This window comes from Ahaetulla prasina, chromosome 2, assembly GCF_028640845.1.
Source record: "Ahaetulla prasina isolate Xishuangbanna chromosome 2, ASM2864084v1, whole genome shotgun sequence".
NCBI classification, from domain to species: domain Eukaryota; kingdom Metazoa; phylum Chordata; class Lepidosauria; order Squamata; family Colubridae; genus Ahaetulla; species Ahaetulla prasina.
Window position 1 is genome coordinate 187,777,726 of NC_080540.1, and position 23,731 is coordinate 187,801,456.

Here is a 23,731-nt window from a genome sequence, read left to right on the forward strand (position 1 = left end):
CTTTCAGGTTTAAAACAGATGCAGATTAAGTGTGGGGTTGAGGATTTTGCATAATATTTAAGAGGGACAGAAGATAACAAGATTGTAAGCAACGACTATAAAGAAGATCCGAAGTCACTATATTCCATAACTTGAATTTGCTTTCTTTTTCTTGAAGAAAAAACCTTTTTCTTGTTCTCTTTCTCTTTAGATTTATATTTTAATTTATATAAAACTTTTAATAAATAGAAATTTAAAAAACAGAAAGACCCTCGGACAGTGATGTTTTTTCCCTCGGGTGCCAAAAACGAGCCCTGACACCCATAATGTAATTTATTATTATTATTATTTTATTTATACACATTAAAACATAAGACAAAGACTTCCGGGTAGCACCGTTCGTGATGGCGACGGTCTTTCAGATTGCCAGCCTTGGGATCTTGTAAGAATCGCTAAGACAGCATCGATCAGCTGTCAAGCAATTCGGAAAACCTTCCCCTTGGGAGAAGAGGGGAAGGTGAGTTAAGGGGCAAAGGTAGAGCACCCCAAGAATCCTTGGAACGATTCCAGGGGTTCAGAGGGGAGGGCTCCCTAGGAAGCCCCAGGAAAACTCCGGATCCAAGGCTTTTCTGCTGGCTAGCAGAACAAATCACAATGTCCACTCCTGGGACCAATACTGGATTATAAATTGAATCTTTACCAGCGGAGCAGAAGCAGGAGGACGAGCTGTGGCAAGTAACAAATCCTTACCTTCCCGATACTTTGTTTTTTGCTAAAGACAAGAACGGAAACGCAGCCATTGAAATAATAGGCTGAAAGTGAAAGTGACAAAATTCTTATTGTTTGAAGTGCTGAATCACCAGAGACTGTTGGAGTGCTTTATAAAAAAATAAAAAGAAGGGAAAAAGGAGAGACTTTGAAAGTGGTGGAAGATTGAAGAAGTTTTAATGACTTTTATTGACTTTGATTAAAATATAAGTTTAGAGATGGCAGCTAAACAAATTAAAGCAAGTTCTACTAAAGGAGCTGGGGCATCCCCAGTTCATACAGCTGAAGCCAAAGTATTAAATTTAGAGACATTACAAGACAATCTGAAGGATTTTGTGAAAGAATCTCTAGGTTCACAAGCTTCCCTTATTGAGAAGAAATTTAAGGAGATGGTGGGGGAAATTTCTCAAATTAAAGAGGAGGTTTCAGAAATTAAGGAAGGAAACAAAGAAATAAGAGAAGGAATTAATATAGCAATCCAAAGTCTGGTATAAAATGTTGAGAAGTAGAAAGGATTTTGCTTTTCTGGTAGATGAACTCAGAAAACGACAGCTGGAATATAGATGGGATATTCCAGCTGGTATAATAGTTTTTCAAGCAGGGAAAGTACATCGTCTTAATACAGTTTTGAAAGCGAAAGACTACTATGTTAATGTGTTAAAAGCTGGAAACCTATCATCACCAGAAAGACGAAGTAGAAGGGACTCTGATGAGACAAAGAAGGGGAAAGAGAAGGTACATGATGATTCTGTGGTGATAGTTATGGAGGAAGGTTTGTTGCAAGTTACAGAAAGCCCAAAAGAACAAAGGCAGACTAGAGCTGCCACCAAGCGGATGCAACAAGAATTAAAAACTCAACAAACTCCAAAGGCACTACAAGATACTAAAACAGAAGCATTGGGAGGAGCTAGGTTGAAGATCCGGGAGGACTGGCAGCTGATGCTTCAAAAGCTTCTGTTTGCCAAAAATGACAACTAGATTTCTATCCTGAAATGTTAATGGTTTAAATTCACCATGTAAGAGACAGAAGATATTTCATTATTTGAAACAGTTTAAATATGATGTAATATGTCTACAGGAAACCCATATTAGAACTTCACATCAAAAGTATTTGATAAATTCCAGGCTTGGTACACATTTTGTTGCAGCTCCAGAGAAAAAAACGGTATAGTTGTGTATTTTAAGAAGGGTTTAATAGCAAAACTAACTGAAGCAGATACTCAAGGAAGATATATTGCTATTGAACTTTTACAAGAAGGAGAAAAGATACTTATAATTGGAATTTATGCTCCTAATCAATAGCAAGAACTTTTTTTAAAATTTCTACATAATAGAACCACACATTGGGATTATAAATCGCATATATTAATGGGAGATTGGAATGGAGTTTTGGATACAAAACAAAAAGGGCTTACTTCACAATATTTCAAGTCGTGCAAAGTTACCTAAAGCCTTTTTGATATGATGGATGATTTAGAACTAATAGATGTTTGGCGAGAACGGAATAATGAAGAAAGACTTTACTTTTTTCAGACAGACATCAATCTTTTCAAGGATTGATTTTATATTAATTACTAATGATTTGCTTTTCAGGGTGAAGAAAACTAAGATATGTCCAAGGATATTGACGGATCATAGTCCTGTGTGGATAGAATTTGATCAGGAGAAGGGTGTTAGGAGATCATGAAGGATGAATGAAAATTTGTTTAGATATGAAGAATATGTAAAATTAATATATATGAACAATAAATATAGATGTAAACTACAGAAAAAGAGAAAGGAATTAGAGGAGGAAATTAAAAAGAACAGCAGTTTATAAAGAGTCCTGGAGTTAAGAAAATAAAGAGTCAATAAATATATTACGAGGGTAATTTAATATGATGGTGGCAGATCAGGTGGCAACTAATCTACAATATGCTAAACATAATACATTTAATAATGCTAATAAATCTGGTAGGTGGTTAGCTTATATATTAAGGAAAAACAGAAATTACGTACTATTGGTAAGGTAGAATATAGGGGTAAAGAAGTATATCAACAGAATTTGATTCAAAAAGCCTTTTGGAATTTTATACAAAGTTATACCAGAGATTTAATTAAAGAAATAGAGAAGGAATTAATATAGCAATCCAAAGTCTGGTATAAAATGTTGAGAAGTAGAAAGGATTTTGCTTTTCTGGTAGATGAACTCAGAAAACGACAGCTGGAATATAGATGGGATATTCCAGCTGGTATAATAGTTTTTCAAGCAGGGAAAGTACATCGTCTTAATACAGTTTTGAAAGCGAAAGACTACTATGTTAATGTGTTAAAAGCTGGAAACCTATCATCACCAGAAAGACGAAGTAGAAGGGACTCTGATGAGACAAAGAAGGGGAAAGAGAAGGTACATGATGATTCTGTGGTGATAGTTATGGAGGAAGGTTTGTTGCAAGTTACAGAAAGCCCAAAAGAACAAAGGCAGACTAGAGCTGCCACCAAGCGGATGCAACAAGAATTAAAAACTCAACAAACTCCAAAGGCACTACAAGATACTAAAACAGAAGCATTGGGAGGAGCTAGGTTGAAGATCCGGGAGGACTGGCAGCTGATGCTTCAAAAGCTTCTGTTTGCCAAAAATGACAACTAGATTTCTATCCTGAAATGTTAATGGTTTAAATTCACCATGTAAGAGACAGAAGATATTTCATTATTTGAAACAGTTTAAATATGATGTAATATGTCTACAGGAAACCCATATTAGAACTTCACATCAAAAGTATTTGATAAATTCCAGGCTTGGTACACATTTTGTTACTGCAGCTCCAGAGAAAAAAAACGGTATAGTTGTGTATTTTAAGAAGGGTTTAATAGCAAAACTAACTGAAGCAGATACTCAAGGAAGATATATTGCTATTGAACTTTTACAAGAAGGAGAAAAGATACTTATAATTGGAATTTATGCTCCTAATCAATAGCAAGAACTTTTTTTAAAATTTCTACATAATAGAACCACACATTGGGATTATAAATCGCATATATTAATGGGAGATTGGAATGGAGTTTTGGATACAAAACAAAAAGGGCTTACTTCACAATATTTCAAGTCGTGCAAAGTTACCTAAAGCCTTTTTTGACATGATGGATGGTTTAGAACTAATAGATGTTTGGCGAGAACGGAATAATGAAGAGAAAGACTTTACTTTTTTTTCAGACAGACATCAATCTTTTTCAAGGATTGATTTTATACTAATTTCTAATGATTTGCTTTTCAGGGTGAAGAAAACTAAGATATGTCCAAGGATATTGACGGATCATAGTCCTGTGTGGATAGAATTTGATCAGGAGAAGGGTGTTAGGAGATCATGAAGGATGAATGAAAATTTGTTTAGATATGAAGAATATGTAAAATTAATATATATGAACAATAAATATAGATGTAAACTACAGAAAAAGAGAAAGGAATTAGAGGAGGAAATTAAAAAAAAAGAACAGCAGTTTATAAAGAGTCCTGGAGTTAAGAAAATAAAAGAGTCAATAAATATATTACGAGGGTAATTTAATATGATGGTGGCAGATCAGGCGGCAACTAATCTACAATATGCTAAACATAATACATTTAATAATGCTAATAAATCGGGTAGGTGGCTAGCTTATATATTAAGGAAAAAACAGAAATCACGTACTATTGGTAAGGTAGAATATAGGGGTAAAGAAGTATATCAACAGAATTTGATTCAAAAAGCCTTTTTGGAATTTTATACAAAGTTATACCAGAGATTTAATTAAAGAAACACGTATAGATAGATACTTACAAGGTGGAGGTATTCATGAAATTACATTAGAGCAAAGGGAGGAATTGAATCAATTTATAACAATAGAAGAAATAATTTTAGCAATTAAACAGTTGAAAACGGGTAAAACTCCAGGTACAGATGGCCTAATGGCTGTTCATTATAAAAATTTACAAGAGGAAATGCTAGAGCCGCTTAAGGAGTTATTTAATAGAATCCAATCTGGAGGAGGAGTGCCTCCATCATGGAGAACAGCCTTTATTTCATTGATTCCGAAGGAAGAACAAGATTGTAGTAAACCAGAAAATTATAGGCCAATATCGCTTTTAAATACTGATTATAAGATTTTTGCTAAGATATTAGCCAATAGATTAATGTCAGTCATGAGTCATACGATTCATAGTTTAATATCAGCAGCGAGACTTTTGGTGGCACAATATTGGAAGAAAGAAGAACTACCTACAATTGAAGAATGGGCACTTAAAGTTTCTACCACCACTTTATGGCAGCCCTGAGAATGAGATTTGAGGACCCCTTGGCAGAGCAGAAGGCCAAGATCCACATGAGGTCCATCAGACAAGGGAGGAGACCAGCGGCTGGACTACAACCAAGAGTTCAGTGATCTGGTGCCTCTCATGAGAGGGTGGTCGGAAGTGGCTCTTTTGGACATATATAAAGACGGCCTAAATGGGGATTTATATAAGTTGTGCAGAGCCCGAGTGTCCCCAACTACCCTGCATGGCTGGTACACCCTGGTGGCAGAAATAGAGATTGATCTAGCCAAGGACCGCCTGCGAAGTGATTGCGCTTGGAAGCAGACCCCAACTCAGTTCCAGAAAGGACCGCCCAAGGATTTTGCCGCAGCAGAAGGTGGGAAGAAGAAAACCATGGGCTATTTCAGATGTGGAAAGGAAGGCCACCGAGCGGCTGATTGTCGCACAAAGCTGGCACCAAAGACGACCCCTAGTGGCAGAAAAGCAACGGTGCAGGCAGAAACTAAGACGCGAGAGGTTGCAAAGAGGGGAGCGGATGTCGCCAAGAACGCTCCTCCCATTGAGGAGGAACTAGGGACTCCTTCTAGTCCAGATGAGAGCGAGCCATCTTCGGAATCAGATGAGGATGTCCTGGTGAGTTGGAAAGGGGGCCCCCTTACCATTCCAGTGAAACTGTGCATCCCATCCTGGAGAATGCAGGGGGAAATGCTAGCCCTCTTAGACTCTGGGTGTACCCGATGTATCATCAGCCCCGAGTGGAGTGGTGGAGAAAATGGAACTAAAGCTAAAAACATTGAGCAGGCCCATAGCATGTTGCCAGCTAGATGGGTCGGTGGCGGGGGGAGGCCCAGTCCACTTTGTGACAGAACCCATAGAGATGACCATAGGAGACACCGAGAAATCATAAACTTTATTGTGGCCCCAGGGATGGATCAGCCACTCGTACTGGGTCTCTCGTGGCTCCGGAAATGGAACCCGAAAATCAACTGGAGAACGGGGGTGTTGCGACTCCGCATAAGGGCGCAAAAGAAGGAGAAGATAACTTTAAAAACCCCTGACCCCGAACCTGCTGAGATACTGGGGTCAATGTTTGAACAGCTGGAGGGGGAGGAAAAAAATCTTAAAGGGTACTGGGACCTACGAGAGTTGTTTAGTGAAAGGCCTCTGACGTGCTACTCCCCATAGGCCTACAGACTGTGCTATAGACATCCTTCCGGGGTGAAACTCCCAAAACCGAAATCATACCCCATGGCCCAGAAAGAATTGGGAGAATTGCGAAACTTTATAGATAAAAATTTGGAGCGAGGATTCGGGTTGCAGCCCCAGTCATGTTCTGGGAAAAGAAAGATGGCACTTTTTGCTTAATAGTGGACTATAGAAACCTGAACTGTGTGTGGAGAATGTGTATCCCATGCCTCTCATGAAAGATATGTTCGCCCACTTGGCCAAAGGGAAATTCTTCACCAAACTGGACTTACATGAAGCGTATTACAGAGTGTGCATAAAAGAAGGGGATGAATGGAAAACAGCGTTCAATTGTCCCCTTGGTTGCTTCCAATTCCGAGTTCTACCATTTGGGCTGCAAGGGGCCCCAGCAGTATTCATGCAACTAATGAAGTGCTCCATGAACATTTGTTCAAAGGGTTCTTGTTTATCTTGAGGACATATTTATCTACACAGTGACCATGGAGGAGCATGTGAAGCTAGTAAGAGCAGTACTCAAAAAATTACTGGCTGCACAACTTTATGCAAAATTGTCTAAATGTGAATTCCATCAAACGAAAATCGATTACCTGGGATACCGTATTTCCTCTGACGGGTTGGAGATGGACCCAGCAAAAGTCCAGGCAGTACTAGAGTGGGCACCCCCTTTCATCTGCAAACAGTTACCAAGTTTCCTGGATTTTGCTAACGTCTTTCGCCAGTTCATTCCCTCATTTGCTGACATTGCCCTGCCAATCACCAATCTCCTCAAAATAGAATAGAATAGAATAGAATAGAATTTTATTGGCCAAGTGTGATTGGACACACAAGGAATTTGTCTTGGTGCATATGCTCTCAGTGTACATAAAAGAAAAGATACGTTCATCAAGGTACAACATTTACAACACAATTGATGGTCAACATATCAATATAAATCATAAGGATTGCCAGCAACAAGTTATAGTCATACAGTCATAAGTGGAAAGAGATTGGTGATGGGAACTATGAAACGATTAATAATAGTGCAGATTCAGTAAATAGTCTGACAGTGTTGATGGAATTATTTGTTTAGCAGAGTGATGGCCTTCGGGAAAAAACTGTTCTTGTGTCTAGTTGTTCTGGTGTGCGGTGCTCTATAGCGTCGTTTTGAGGGTAGGAGTTGAAACAGTTTATGTCCAGGATGCGAGTGATCTGCAAATATTTTCACGGCCCTCTTATTGATTCGTGCAGTATACAGGTCCTCAATGGAAGGCAGGTTGGTAGCAATTATTTTTTCTGCAGTTCTAATTATCCTCTGAAGTCTGTGTTTTTCTTGTTGGGTTGCAGAACCGAACCAGACAGTTATAGAAGTGCAAATGACAGACTCAATAATTCCTCTGTAGAATTGGATCAGCAGCTCCTTGGGCAGTTTGAGCTTACTGAGTTGGCGCAGAAAGAACATTCTTTGTTGTCCTTTTTTAATGATGTTTTTGATGTTAGCTGTCCATTTGAGATCTTGCGATATGATAGAACCTAGAAATTTGAAGGTTTCTACTGTTGATACTGTGTTGTCAAGTATTGTGAGAGGTGGAAGTATGGAAGGGTTTCTCCTAAAGTCTACCACCATTTCTACGGTTTTGAGTGTGTTCAGTTCCAGATTGTTTTGGTTGCACCACAAGGCTAGTCGTTCGACCTCTCGTCTATATGCGGATTCGTCATTGTCTCGAATGAGACCAAAACAAAAGGGAATACTAAACCCAAGCCTTCCTTACTACTGAAGTGGTCAATGGAATGTCAGGCCGCTTTTGAAAAGTTGAAGCGATTGTTTGCCGCCGAGCTGGTCCTCAAGCATCCTGACATGGAGTCCCCATTCGTGGTTCAAGCAGATGCTAGTGATGTTGCAGTTGGAGCAGTCTTGCTCCAAAACAATGCTAAAGGTGAGCTTCAACTGTGCGCGTACACATCTTGTAAGCTCACTGAAACAGAGCAGAGATGGGCCATCTGGGAGAAAGAAGCTTTTGCAGTGCACTGGGCTCTCCGAACATAGAGACAATTCTTGGAGGGGGCCAAACACCCTTTTGAGGTATGGACTGATCATAAAAACTTAGAGGCCCTAAAAACTCCCAGAAAACTATCGCCAAAACAAGCTTGATGGGCCCAATACTTTAACCATTTTAATTTTTCCTTGCATTAAATTCCTGGGGGAAAGAACGGATGCCCTTTCCCATTTGCCTCAGTACAATAGTGCTCGTAAGGAAATAGCATGCCCTATACTCCCAGTTCAACAACTAGCTGCCCCAGCTATTACTTGTAGCCAAGCACAAACCGATGCAGCGCTACCAGAAGATCTCACCAAGTTGCTCAAGGAAGCCTTAGACAAGGACGACTGGGTGCACTCTTTGCGATGGACTAGCGTGGGTGGGGGCAAAAATATATGTCCCTGCATCTGAGAGAGGCCATACTTCAACATTGCCATGATGCTAAAATGGCGGGACATTTTGGGTTCGTGAAAACATTACACCTCTTGAAAAGACAATTCTGGTGGCCGGTGCTTAAAAAGGACATTGAATCTTATATAAAAAGTTGCACTGTCTGTGCAGCAGCAAAGAGACCACCAGGGAAGCCTCCTGGGTTGCTTCAAACAGTAGCCCGGCCAGGAGCCCCATGGAAAGAAATATCCATGGATTTCATAGTGGAGTTGCCCGAAAGTGGTGGCAATACAGTGATCTGGGTAGTTACAGACCTGTTCTCCAAACAAGTGCACTTCAACCCTTGTTCTAAAATACCTTCTTCAAAAACTTTGGCAAAGCTGTTTGTGCAACACATCTACAGACTCCATGGAGTTCCGGAATGGATAATCTCAGACCAGGGGGTGCAATTCACTTCCCAATTTTGGAAAGAGTTTTTGCGGCTGATAGGCTCCGCCCAAGGACTAAGCTCCGCCCACCATCCTCAAACTAATGGGGGTTGTGAACGCTCGAACTCGGTACTGGAACAATATCTAAGATGTTACATTAATTATCAACAAGATAATTGGGCGGACTTATTACCTTTTGCTGAAGTAGCCTACAATAATTCTGTTCATAGCAGTACTGGGTTCACCCCATTCAAAGTGGCTTCAGGTCAGGATTTTGTCCCCATTCCTGAACTTCTTGAAGAAAAACTATCCATTCCATCACTGGCTGAATGGATAGACCAATTGCAAAGTACATGGAAAATTACACGCAAAGCAATAGATGATGCACATCACGCACACAAAAAACAAGCAGATAAAAAGAGAGCTCCAGAGAAAAAATTCCAAGTAGGAGATAATTTTTCTTATCCACTAAATATTTGCAAACTACATAGAAATCAAAAAAGCTTGGACCCAAATATGTGGGACCGTTCCCCATTGTGAAAATCATTAATCCAGTCACTGTCCAACTACCAAAAACTTTGAGGAGAATTCACCCAGTTTTCCACGTTAGCTTGGTGAAACCTGAACACACAATCCCCCCATAGGGCTAACCCCACTAAGCCCCCAGTTCCAATCCTCATAGAAGGGGAAAAGCATTTTGAAATCCTAGACTCTAGAAAATATAGAAATAAAATCCAATATTTGGTAGCTTGGAAACACTTTCCTCTTTCACAAGCCGAATGAGTTAACAAAGAAGACGTTTGCGCCCCCCAAAAGCTAGAACAATTTTATAACAAATATACTGGTAAACCCTAACATTTCTCTTTTCTTTTCCAGGACTAACGTCCTTTTTTCGAAGGAGGGCCAAATGTCAGCCTCCACTTTATTTGAAGTGTATATTTCAAATTGGGCCTCTGTAGCTCAGACTGGTAAGACAGTCTGTTATTAACAACAGCTGCCTGCAATTACTGCAGGTTCAAGCCCCACCAGGCCCAAGGTTGACTCAGCCTTCCATCCTTTATAAGGTAGGTAAAATGAGGACCCAGATTTTTGGGGGCAATAAGTTTATTTATTATTTATTATTATTTTTTATTATTTAAATTTTTATACCGCCCTTCTCCCGAAGGACTCAGGGCGGTTCACAGCCTGATAAAAAATACAAAATAATACAATATAAATACGATTAAAATATAATTAAAAAACTTATTAAATTGGCCACGGTTAAAATTTAGAATAAAAACCCATTAAAAACCCATAAGTTTAAAAACTAACCCAGTCCAGCGCAGATGAATAGGTGAGTTTTAAGCTCGCGACGAAAGGTTCGGAGGTCCGGAAGTTGTGAGTCCTGGGGAGTTCGTTCCAGAGGCGGGAGCCCCACAGAGAAGGCCCTTCCTGGGCATCGCCAGGCGACACTGTCGCGCGGCGGCACCCTGAGGAGTCCCTCTCTGTGAGAGCGCACGGGTCGGTGAGAGGTATTCGGTAGCAGCAGGCGGTCCCGTAGATAGCCCGGCCCTATGCCATGGAGCGCTTTGAAGACGTTCACCAACACCTTGAAGCGCACCCGGAAGGCCACAGGTAGCCAGTGCAGCCTGCGCAGGATAGGTGTCACGTGGGAGCCACGAGGGGCTCCCTCTATCACCCGCGCAGCTGCATTCTGGACTAACTGAAGCCTCCGGATGCCCCTCAAGGGGAGCCCCATGTAGAGAGCATTGCAGTAATCCAGGCGAGACGTCACAAGGGCGTGAGTGACTGTGCATAAGGCATCCCGGTCTAGAAAGGGGCGCAGCTGGCGCACCAGGCGAACCTGGTGGAAAGCTCTCCTGGAGACGGCCGTCAGGTGGTCTTCAAAAGACAGCCGTTCATCCAGGAGAACGCCCAAGTTGCGCACCCTCTCCATCGGGGCCAATGACTCGCTCCCAACAGTCAGCCGTGGACTCAGCTGACTGTACCGGGATGCCGGCATCCACAGCCACTCCGTCTTGGAGGGATTGAGCTTGAGCCTGTTTCTCCCCATCCAGACCCGTACGGCTTCCAGACACCGGGACAGCACTTCGATAGCTTCATTGGGGTGGCCCGGTGTGGAGAAGTACAGCTGGGTGTCATCAGCGTACAGCTGGTACCTCACACCGAAGCCACTGATGATCTCACCCAGCGGCTTCATGTAGATGTTGAACAGAAGGGGCGAGAGAATCGACCCCTGCGGCACCCCACAAGTGAGGCGCCGCGGGGTCGACCTCTGCCCCCCCGCCAACACCGTCTGCGACCGGTCGGAGAGATAGGAGGAGAACCACCGATAAACGGTGCCTCTCACTCCCAATCCCTCCAACCGGCGCAGCAGGATACCATGGTCGATGGTATCGAAAGCCGCTGAGAGGTCTAATAGGACCAGGGCAGAGGAACAACCCCTATCCCTGGCCCTCCAGAGATCATCCACCAACGCGACCAAAGCCGTCTCAGTGCTGTAACCGGGCGGAAGCGGACTGGAGCAGGTCTAGATAGACAGTTTCCTCCAGGTGCAGGGGAAACTGATATGCCACCATACTCTCTACAACCTTAGCGCGGGCGGGTTGGAGACCGGACGATAATTACCTAAAACAGCCGGGTCCAGGAAGGCTTCTTGAGGAGGGCCTCACCACCGCCTCTTTCAAGGGGGCCGGAAAGACTCCCTCCAACAAGGAGGCGCTCGTAATCCCCTGGAGCCAGCCTCGTGTCACCTCCTGAGTGGCCAGCACCAGCCAGGAGGGGCACGGGTCCAGTAAACACGTGGTGGCATTCAATCTACCCAGCAACCTGTCCATGTCCTCGGAGCCACAGGGTCAAACTCATCCCAAACAATATCACCAAGACCGCCCTCAGACGCCCCGTCCGAATCGCCACAATTTTGGTCCAGACCGTCCCGAAGCTGAACGATTTTATCGTATAGATAACCGTTAAACTCCTCAGCACGTCCCTGCAACGGGTCATCCCGCTCCCCCTGGTGAAGGAGGGGGCGGGTCACCCGAAACAGGGCAGCTGGGCGGTTATCTGCCGACGCAATGGGGGGGGGGGCGGAGCAACGCCTCGCTTCCCTCAGTGCCACTAGGTAGGTCCTAGTATAGGATCTAACTAGTGTCCGATCAGCCTCTGAATGGCTGGACCTCCAAGAACTCTCTAGGCGTCTTCTCCTGCGTTTCATCCCCCTCAGCTCCTCAGAGAACCAGGGAGCCGGTTGGGATCTGCGCCGGGTCAGAGGCCGCAGAGGCACGACACGGTCTAAAGCCCCAGCCGCAGCCCGTTCCCAGGCTGCGGCTAGTTCCTCTGCCATGCCGTGAGCCAGACCCTCAGGGAATGGCCCAAGCTCCGTCCGGAACCTCTCTGGGTCCATCAGGCGCCTGGGACGGTACCAACGTAATGGTTCCGTCTCCCTGCGGTGTTGGGTAGCGGTCAGAAAGTCCAGGCGAAGGAGAGAGTGATCTGACCATGACAAAGGCTCTGTGACTATATCTCCCAAGTCCAGATCCTTCAACCACTGACCAGAGATAAAAATCAGGTCCAGTGTGCCTCCCCCGATGTGAGTAGGGCCATCCACTACTTGAGTCAGGTCCAGGGCCGTCATGGAGGCCATGAACTCCCGAGCTACTGTCGATGACGAGCCAGCAGATGGCAAGTTAAAGTCCCCCATGACTAAAAGTCTGGGGGTCTCCACTGCCACCCCGGCAAGCACCTCCAGGAGCTCGGGCAGGGCGGCTGTCACGCAGCAAGGAGCCAGGTACGCGACCAGCAAGCCCATCTGACATCTATGACCCCACCTCACAAAGAGGGATTCACACCCGGCAATCTGAGGTACAGTGGTCTCCCTCGGCTCTAGACTCTCTTTAATAACAACCGCCACCCCCCCACCCCTACCCTGGGCCCTCGGCTGATGGAATGCACGGAAACCCGGTGGGCACATCTCAACCAGGGGCACGCCCCCTTCAGTGCCCAACCAGGTCTCCGTAACGCCTATAATATCCGCGGCACCCCCCTGAATCAGATCATGTATTAGGGGGGCCTTATTGGCCACGGACCGTGCGTTGCATAACATCAGACGAAGGCCCAGGCTCTGAGGGTCTTGACCATCCGGGGAACGGGAGAAGTCAGGGGGATCGGGGCACGCGATCGCCTGTATACATCGAACGCGTGACCCCCTAAACCGATGCGATCCCCCCCTTCCGCCATATCTGCCCCTCCCACTTACCGTGCAGATGGACTCACCCTCACACAAAGGAACACACTCCCCCCCCATAACCTCCGAACCCATTTGATAGTCGCCACGAGCATGCGCTGGAACTGGTTTCCCTCCCGACGGGCTACCCCCATCACCCACCCTAACCCTCCCACCCACCCCCAACCCAAACCCGTGGTTTCCTCCCCTTAAAATTTCCATTAAAACTCCCACCCGGCGGGTTTCCCCCAACACCCGCCCTACCCCTCCCACCCCTTAAAAATCCCTCACCCTTAAAATCCCCATTAAAACTCCCCTTAAAAAATCTATTAAAACAATTAGTTAAAAATCCCCTAAGTCTCCTGGATTTAGCATGCCAACTCTCGGGGTTCCAAAACCCGTCCTCAAGGTGGGCCCTCGGTAGTGTGGAGGGCCAAACCTGCGAGAGAGGGGAATCTCGCAGGGCAAGAAGGTCCGCAGTTGAAAATCTTCGCATATCAAAAAGTACGGTAAGCAGCCCATCAAAGCCGGTCAAGATGTCAACCACAGCAGAACGGGCTCTCAGGCTGGCAGGACGGACCGCGGACATCTAGGGTCCATGGGGCCGGTACTCCATCTCCAAACCCAGCGGCCACCACTCGTCCTAGGTCCAGATGACACCCATTCGAATCAGTCACTCTCCTCTGAGCCAGTCTAGCCAACCAATGATGTTTAAAAGACGATATATGGTCTTAATCACAGTCTTAATCTTGGTCTTAGTCTTAGTCTTAGTGAGGGACACAATCCAGGACAAGCCCATCAGATGATAAGGCCATCGCGTCGCCGACAGCCAGGATTCCCAGCTGACACCGACGCCGCCACCATGGGCCATCCTAGTCCAAACTGCTGAGGGTCCGAATGAGGGCCAACCTCACCTCCAGCTCCAACTCCCTTTCAAGGGATTGGGCCCTCCAGATGACTCTTCGGGCCCTCTGCCTCTCATAAGTCCGACCCTCTGCCTCTCCAGCGTTGATGGAAAAAAAACTCTGTCCCATGAGGAGGTCGCTGCCGCCGCCGCCGCCGCAACCCGAAAGCTACACTGCGACCGCCGCGGCCAGCGCCCCAGCACAAGGGCCCAAAGAGAACGCTGATACCTGCCACTCATCCCCGGCCTCACCAGCACAGATGGCAAAAAGCGCTGGTGGTCAAAAGGCTCCAGCGCCGAAGCTCAAAGGCTCTCCAATAACAGAGAGCGATGACAAAAAAGCTCCCAGTCCCCTGAGGAAGCCGCCGCCGCCGCCGAAAACCCGGAAGTTCGGAGGCCCAGCCGCAGCCGCCGCAGCAGCCGCCCCAGCAGGAGCCTGGAGAACGCCAGCCGGCCCGATCGTCCCCAGGCCACTAGCTCGTCCAGCCTTACCCCGTTCACCGCTCCTGATGTTCCCCCGGCCGGGGCTGGGACCGGAAGGTAAAAAATAGCCATCTCCCGGTCCCAGGCCCCCGAAAAAGGCCGCTCCCCCGTTCCTACGAAGATGTTTCACTGCGCCATCTTGGGCATGCGCAGATAAGTTGATTGTGCATACAACATACAAATGGATGAAGACTATTGCTTGACATAGTGTAAGCCGCCCTGAGTCTTTGGAGAAGGGCGGGATATAAATGCAAATAAAATAATAAAATAAAATAAAAATAAAATATATTTACCTATTGGAGTGTTTTACTGTTTTACTTCATTAAAGGTTTTCTTTACTGAATGTTTTACTTGATTTATGGGAAGGGGGGGAGGTTTGTACTGTTGCCAGCGTTTGGCTGATCATTGCAGGTGAAGAAGGAGATAGTCTTTCAACCAGACGTTTGAACTGATTTGGCGTGTGAATGTAACGGGAGTTGCATGCTTCACATTCCATCCAGAAGATTGACAGAGGGAGAACATCAGAAGTGAAACAACACGTGGCCAAGGAGGAAGAGGACATTGGATTATGACTATCTGATCCCTGGTGGCAGGAGGGTTCAAGAGAGGAAATACCTTTGTACAGTTGTAATTACTTTCAGTTCTGGTTTAGCTTTCTCTGCAATCTGACGTGTTTAGTAAAAATTACCAATCTCTTCAAACTGATGGAGTTGGGTCTTTATTTCCTTAAACACTGATCAGAGGCAAGCTGACAAAAAGTTTCTCTTCTATCTCCTCATCTAAACCTTTAATTCAGCTACAACTAATGTCTATCAATGCCACTGACAATCTTGCATCTAATAAGAGAACTAGTTCTCAGAGGCTTATACTATATAAAATGTCATAGTATCTTTGTAGCCATTATTTCATCCTGTCTAATAGGAACTTGTACTGTGATTCACCAGGAACTGGTGGTTTATGAAAAGCACTGTACCTCACTTCAAGTCGGATCTCAAAAGATTTCCTGGAACTCTGGGTGCATTTGTTTGGTGATGTTTCCACTTTCAAAGCAAAAGCATCAGACTCTGGAGGCATCCTGTTATATCGAAGATTAGTCTACAGGAGAAAAGTATGCCATTGCATTAAAACAATGACTATTCCAAAAAAGGAAATTGCACAGGAATGCTATGTTGCCCAAATTACTGAATCCTCTCCCATCATTTGATTACGTATCTTGAAACACTTGTTCCAAGTTCCATAAAACTACTCCATACAATATAGGCAAGCAAAGCCTATGTCATCTTCTGGAGCCAAGGTACTGAAATTCATCAAATGTATTGATTATGTCAGAATCACAAATGGTACCTGAAACATGTTACAAGAAAGAGTGGTCCAATCCATATCGTTTTGCAGAATCATCCCTATTCCATTTTCTTTCAAGTCTGCCCCAGTTATTAATTGCTCATTAAGAAATTCCAGGAATGCAGATCAGATTGAAAAATCAAAAATGCATTTATTGCAGAAGAAAGTAACAGCAAACTACCTCTGTGTTGTTGCTATGATCCCAATAGTCATCAAAAGTTAAGATCTAGGTAGTCATCACAAGTTAAGGTCAAGACTCAAGGAAGTCTTTATCTTTCCAGCATCAAAGCAAGTTTTGAGTTCATATGTGAATGAATGAATGAATTGGAATTAATCAGTTAATTGAGCAATATACTGAAGAGAGGGGTGTGGCCAGCATCGCAACGGGACAGTGTGCCCTGGGGCTCTGGGTGAATGCCGAAATTCCTGCCGTTCTGGGGGTTCTCAATGAACCATAGCTGTCCTGGAGGAACAGTGAAGAAAGAAGGCACTTGCCGGCGCAAATAGGGAAGTTGCAAATTCCCTGCAGCACCGGCATCCAGCCTTCAACCCAATAACAGGAAAGGCAGCCATTAGAAGTTGCCAAAGTTGGGGATGGCTACACAAAAAGATTGTGCAGGAGGTGAGATCAGAACAGAGTATTGTTACTGGGCGAGCAATTGGCCTCGCAGGTAAGAAGAAAAAACTTTTAAAGCTCAAAAACTCTCCGATTTGAAGTTAGTGGCTAATTGGCATGCGGAAACTTGGAGTGAGAGGAAGTAAACAACAAAGAGGATTTACAAGACAAAAGCCCTAAAAGACACAACATTCCATCTGGATTTAAAAGTGGTTTTGGAAGAAAATGTAAATGTTGGAAGGAGAAGAAGACTGAGAGGAAACAGCTTTTGCTAACGAAAGGATTTAATAGGGTGACATTTTGTTGCTGGAGAAGAAAAAGAAGGTGACATTTTGTTTTGTCTAAAGGGAGGAGGAACATTGCAACATTGAGGAGTATTTGTTTGAACAGCTGTGGTAATGATCAAGATTGAAATTGAAACCTGGACGATCTAGAGGAAAAAAAACATTTGAACTGGCTTCCATTTGGAAATAGAAAAAAGGGGAAGAGAGACAATATTTTGGACTTGAATTTGGACTATATATAAGTTAAGATAAATAAATCTAAAGTTTTTCTCCTCATATCAAAAACAAGGAGATTTGGGAGGAATTATGGGAGATGCTTCAAATGGTACGAGAGTCCTTTAATAGGAATAAACAAGAAGAACTGTGGCTTAAAAATAAAAAAAGAAATTATGAGGAAACAAGAACAAAATATAATGTTGAAAAAGAAATGAGTGAGGATAATACAGATGATCATATTGGGACTGATATTGAAAGAATAAAAATGGAGAGGGAAAGATATTTTAAAAAAGAAAGGGAAAAAAGAAAAGATTGAGGGGGAAAATTAAAAGAGTGAAAAAAACGGATGATTACACTGGGACTAGCTGTGACAGAATAAAGAGAAGAGGAGGAAATAGAAAAAAATTGAGGGGGAAAATTAAAAGAGTAAAAGTCAGAGAAAGGTGGAAAAGAGGATGCAAGAAAGGGAAAAGAAGAAGATTAAAGAACGGGAGAAAAATATCAGGAGATGAGATCTGGGAGAGACTGAAAGAAAATGGTTAAAAGAAGGAAAAAAATGAATAGTAGAAAAGAACTAAAATAGTGGTAGAAACTTTTTTCTTTCTTTCTGAAATAATGGAAATTAGAAGAAATATATGGATTATTGTAAAAAGGTACTAAAAAAGGTTGAAATGAATGAAGGAAATTAAAAAAAAGAGAAGGAGGAGAAGTAAATTACCGTATATACTCGAATATAAGCCGATCCGAGTATAAGCCGAGGTCCCCAATTTTACCCCAAAAACTGGGGTAAACTGGGGACTCGAGTATAAGCCGAGGGTGGGAAATGAGGCACCTACCGGTTGGGGAAACCCTCCCTCCCTCAGCTGAGAAGGCTGGCGGCTCCCCCGCCCCGCCCTCTCACTGCACCGGCAGGGCTTCCCCACGCCGTCCGGTAAAATGTGAAAAAAAGAAGAAAAAAAAACTCGAGTATAAGCCGTATATACTCGAGTATAAGCCGAGGGGCTTAAAAAAAAACAAAACTCGAGTATAAGCCGTATAGACCCGAGTATAAGCCGAGGGGACGTTTTTCAGCACAAAAAACGTGCTGAAAAACTCAGCTTATACTCGAGTATATACGGTAAATGTGGAACATATAATGGGATATATGTTTTCTTTTTTTGTTTGTGTCTGAGAATACATGGAATGAGAGAGAATTAAAGTTGATGGTAAGGAAATAAATTTTAAATATATAAAAGAATGGAAAATCCAGTAGATGAAATGTGAAAGATAGTATGGTTTATGTGAAAATGATTGAAATTAAGATGTAAAAGGGAATAAAATTGAAATGTTAGTGAATGGTGTACATTATCGGAAGAAAATAATAAGTATTGAATTGTGAACAAAAACTCTAAGAAAATAAGAGGTGGAAAGTTGCATTAATTGATTGTATGATATAAATGGAATAAGATGAAGACAATGTTAATAACTAAAATATAGGAGGGAAGGTTTGAGAAATAGGTATAATAAATGAGAAAATCGGGGTTGTCTGGACACCAGAAATATTGAAAATATATACAGCAATGGAGAGAGATAAGAAGAAGGAGAGAGATGGAAGGGGAGAAGGAGGGAGAGAGAAAGAAGAAAGGGAAGAGGAGAGTAGGAAAGGTAAGGGAAATAAGAGTAGGAGAGAAGGTTAGATAGGGAGGAAGTAGGGAGAAGGGGGAGAAAGGAAGGGGAAGTAGAGAAGGAGTAGGAGAGGAGAGAAGAAAGTAGGTAGGATGAAAGGAGGGAGGGAAAGAAGCGAGAGGAGAAGAAAAGACTGCTGTGAAAAGGAAAAGATGAAATGGAAGAAAGACAACCCCGAATATATTTGAATATATTAGGATAAAAATTGAAATAGTTAAAAAAAAGAATGAAAGGGAATGAATATGAATAAAAATGGATAAATTAGAACTTGAGGGTGAAAGAAGATGTGACTTAATAAAATGAGCAAGAAAATATTAGGAAATGAATAAAAACTATGAAAAAAGAATATTTCGGCAAAAAATGCAACTAAGTAAAATATATTTGAATATAATGAATTGTATAAGATATGATATGGCCAATACTCTGTTCATAAATTATGTATGTGTGTAGGGAGGGAAACTAAAAAATCAATAAAAACTTGTTCTAAAAAAAAAGAGCAATATACTGTGTTCATTCAACAGCAATACTATAACTCTGTTTCATCTTAGTGACTCCTGAATAATTACACTTCATTTATTTAAGGTTATGTTTTTTAGTGACACCAAAATATGAAATGCTTTACCACAAGAAGAGTTAGGGTTACTTTTTAAAAAAATTGCTAGAGCCAGTATATTTAATTAACTATTAGCTGATGATCTGTTGTTGGACAATACCACCCATGCAATCATTATTTATTTTTCAGGATTCCACAAAATTTAAAATATCACACCCAACATCCAGTGTGCATGACTGTCTCTAAAATGGTCATGGGCTGAACATCTCATGCTGCTTCAAGGAGCAAAAGCTAAAGCTATCCCCAGGCTCACCTGCACATAAACACAGCCATGCCCTGAGAGCTCCATCTTGTACTGACCAGGGATCTCCGGAAGGGAGGCCTGCTGCAGCACCAGCCGATTTTGCTTGTTCACATGGAATTCATGCTGGAAGCCTTTACTGGATTTTACCACCACCTTTAGATTTTCTATCTCAGCGAATGTCAAGGTTGCATATCTGGCTAAGCTCTGCAGGCCAATCACAGTATCCTGGTGGCAAGAAAATAGTTTTGATGGATTAGAAGACAATGTATCTTTGGAATTACATGATAAACTTCTATGAAGATCAAGGTTCTTTACTGAATGCAACAGATTCTGACTGGACAATAGGTAACTCTCTCAATGTTGTGAACTCCAACTTCTTTTGTCTAGCCAGCATAACCAAACTGTGAAGGAGAAGACAATGTTGCAATTTATGGTTTGCTGAAATAACCTCTTTACACACATTCTGCTGCTCCACTTAGGTTTATACTAATTTTCAAAGCTTAGTTTATATCTACAAAGTCCCAATTTCTGGGAACCTGTTGTGCCATAACACCACTCTTCTTACTCATTAATCAACAACAGAAACATACTCTTATCCCATATTTCCTAATCCTACCACAGAGTTTCATGTGACAAATTTTGAATTGCTGGCATTTTTGATATTACCACACAGTGCCAGAGTGCACCTCAAGTCCCATGAGCAGAAGAGCCAATTTTACTTCCAAATATGTCCAACTTCCTCAGTTTTTAGATTCGATGTATTCAGATTTTACCTAATTCAGATTAAATCCTCTGCAAAGCTTTTGCTCCCCCAACTTGTTTTTCTGGAGTCATTTCTACAAATGGGAACTATGAGAATGAGAATGTTACCTGGGTAGAACTAAATCCTCCATAGGTATTCCGTTGTTTATTAAGGTTGACTACCAACTGAGAGGCATAGTTTATATCTTCTGTGGATACTTTCATCATAGAAAGGTGAGCCAACAGCACATAGGCCATTGTTTCAATATTTGGAATATCATCTTCTGCAAACATCAAAATAAAGACTGCAATTAAATTTTTAAAAACCCACTACTGAGATCTGAGTCCTACAACATTCTTCCAAACTATTTTTTGAAGCAGAAACCATTTGTTCCCCCTCCCCCATTGTTTTGTTTTTTGTTTGATTATTGTTTGGGGGGGTAGCAGTGGTGAGATTTTGCCGGTTCTACCCAGTTTGGGCAAATCGGAAGCTGCGGCTATAGGAGACTCCGCCCACCCATCTGGACATCATCACATCCTATTTTTGATGCTCTGTGCATGTATCAGAAGGTCCTGCGTGTGTGCAGAGGTGGCACACGTGCTCACATTTGTGAACTGGTCAAGTTGACTCCCAGTCCGGCCCACCTAGACAACTCCCAGGCTGGCCTAGGCTGCTGCCACTGCGCTGCCCGCCCCTCCATCCCTGGCCTTGCCTGGCTAGTTCTGCAGGCACCACCCTGTCTCCATCGCACTCGGCACTCATGGCCTAGCTAGCTAGCTGCCCTCTTCCAGTCCCTGGGTTTGCTTGTCTTGTTTAACCACCAGTGCTGCAGCTCCATTCCTGTGCTTCCCACTTGCCTCTGAATGCCAGCTGAGAAGCCGCATGGGCGCGCTAGCTGCTCTGCTCTCTCCCCTCTGGCCAGGAACTGAATGGCTGTACTGGCTGGGAGAGTGCTCTCTTCCCCCCTGGCTGGTAACTGCATGGCTGCGCTAGCATGACCCTGCTGGGAGGACACTTGCCCCACTGGTCAGGAGGCTGCTCACCTGCCTGGCCAGTGTCATAAGAGAGGGAGGCAGAAAAGTTTGGCAAAGTCTGCTCCTCCTTCTCGGCCTCAAGCAAACAGGCACACACACCTCATGGCACCGGGATCTTCTCTGAGGGTGCGTGCCCATGCACCGTCTCCTTGCAGAAAGTCCCAGCACTGTGAGATGTGTGCATGCTCTCTGTGTGTTTCAGGCTGAGAAGGAAATGACTTGGCGGAACATTTCCTGCCTCGGAAGCTGACTTTAACTAGCAAGGACAGGCTACGGCAGCTGCCTTCCAAGCAGCTTTAGCCGGCCCAAAGAACAGGGCAGTGATAGTGGCAATGGGCCAGGAGAATGGCGGGACAAGTCAGGACAGCACCAGCCTGAAGCTCGTCAGCAGGCCATCCTCCTTGCTGGTTCTGGTCGTGACTGGTACCGGCAGGCAATGGAGTGCGTGGCTGGCATGAAGAACAGGCCGGTGGCAATGGGATTTCTGGCAGCCAGGCATCCCATTGCCTGCCAGTGCCGCTCGCAGTCAAACCCAGACAGAAGGATGGCCTGCTGTCGAGCTTCAGGCCGGCACTGTCCTGATGTGTCCCGCCACAACCGCTGTTGCAGCCTTGCTCACTGTTGGACTCGCCAGTTCCAATGGTTGCCACTCCGTGCCCCCTCCCCTAGGTATAGTGAGCCCCAAATTGGGACTCGACAGCATGCTTTTCACTCCAAGTAGCCTGGACTTGAAAACGCATGGCTGGGGTGGAAGAGCAGTCCTTCTTAACAAGCTCCAAACTGAGTTGCAAGTCTGGGTTCCCAGCACGAGAGCTGGAAGTCTGGTAGTCTGGTACACTCATCTCTGTTTCCCACTATGACCGGCCTTGGAAAAAGCCTGCCTTCACAATCGCATGTCTGCAGCCAAATCTGGGCTTGCAGCTCTCATGTGGGGAACTCAGGCTTGCAGCAACAGTTTTCAGCTTGTTAAGAAGCACTGCTCCTCCACCCCAGCCATGTGTTTTCCAGTCTTGGAGTGAAAAGCATGCAATTTGTTGCCACTCCCAGGATTCCCTGTACGAGTGCTGGAAGAAAATTGGCCAAGCTCCCAATGCCTGAACCAGCGAGCTGGAAGACAGATTCACTGTTGTGCTGGTGAGTATGTATGGACTGAGTAGGCTTTTTGCTCCCCCCACCTCTCCATTCCGATCCAGTGTAGCACGGAAAACAGGGCATTTCCATTGGCTCTGCTCTTTTCCCCCCCTAGCCTCCTTTTTGCCAGTATTCGGCAGGCAGGCAATACTTTTTAATCAGGCTTTTATTTTGTCAGCCCAAGGGCGGAGAGGGGAGAAGGTAGGAAATAGCCCTGTCTCTGCAGCATCGGTTATGTGACGGAGTGGTCATGGCCAACTCCATGTCACTCACAGCAAGGTGCCACCCCACCTTGCCATGAGTGACATGGAGTTGGCCAAACCCACCTAGTCACAGGTCCACCTTAGCCACACCCACCTTAGCCACACCCATAGAACCGGTTGTTAAATTATTTCAATCCCACCACGGGGCGGGGGGGTAACCATATGAGGTAACACTATACAGCATCATTTAAGAATGTAAATTCATTCAGACATATTGTTTTGCATATACACATGCATTTGTCATTTACATCCAGAGACAGTGAATATCAGGCAGAAGAAAGTATTGGAATCAAACCTCCAACAAACATGTTTATCATATATTTCTGTTAGCAACATGGAAATTACTGACAGATCTCAAAAGAAAGCAGTTTATTTGTTTATGGATAAACCAGGTTCACAGAATGCATCAAGATTCACAGAAAGGAATTTTCACAAGCAAAGCATGGAAAAAAACTACATAGCTCCTCCTACCTGTTCTGAGAATGTCCTCTTCTAATTCTTCGAGGAGCTGTTGCTGGGTCTTTGTGTCCCCAGCCAACGTGAACACATAAGCCACCAAAGCTTTGGAGTAGGTATTGTTCATAGAGTTCAGGTTTCTTTTCAGGCAGAGTAAGGCATCATCTACCAGGCTTCTCTATAATTCCAAAATAAGGCTTCAAGCAGGAGAACCTACAAGGATATCCTATTCTCTGTCATCGACACAGAGATAAATGATTGGGCAGAAAACCTGTCAGTCAGGATTTGGGTTCTTCTTACCCATCCCTGAGGTTGGCTGCTCTTCTGTACCACATCCCCCCAAAGTTCATAAATGGATTACTTCCAACCCTTCTTACATTCACTGTCTTTGGAATCACAAGTTGATTCTGTACCTGAAAAATCTAGAGTAGTTACTTCTGGAGGCATCTATTCTATACCCGTGC

The 23,731-nt window shown here is 44.0% G+C and overlaps 1 protein-coding gene across 1 annotated transcript in view; it reads right to left on the reverse strand.

Annotated features, from left to right (window-relative positions):
- The window catches only part of A2ML1 (alpha-2-macroglobulin like 1), a 166,173-nt gene that overhangs the window by 36,215 nt on the left and 106,227 nt on the right, over positions 1-23,731 (reverse strand). Inside the window, exons 28-31 of the mRNA XM_058168000.1 lie at positions 23,283-23,445; positions 20,512-20,663; positions 19,651-19,866; positions 15,636-15,757 (exon numbers count right to left, since the gene is read on the reverse strand). Coding sequence (XP_058023983.1) covers positions 15,636-15,757; positions 19,651-19,866; positions 20,512-20,663; positions 23,283-23,445 — 653 coding nt within the window. The remainder of the gene's footprint in view (positions 1-15,635; positions 15,758-19,650; positions 19,867-20,511; positions 20,664-23,282; positions 23,446-23,731) is intronic.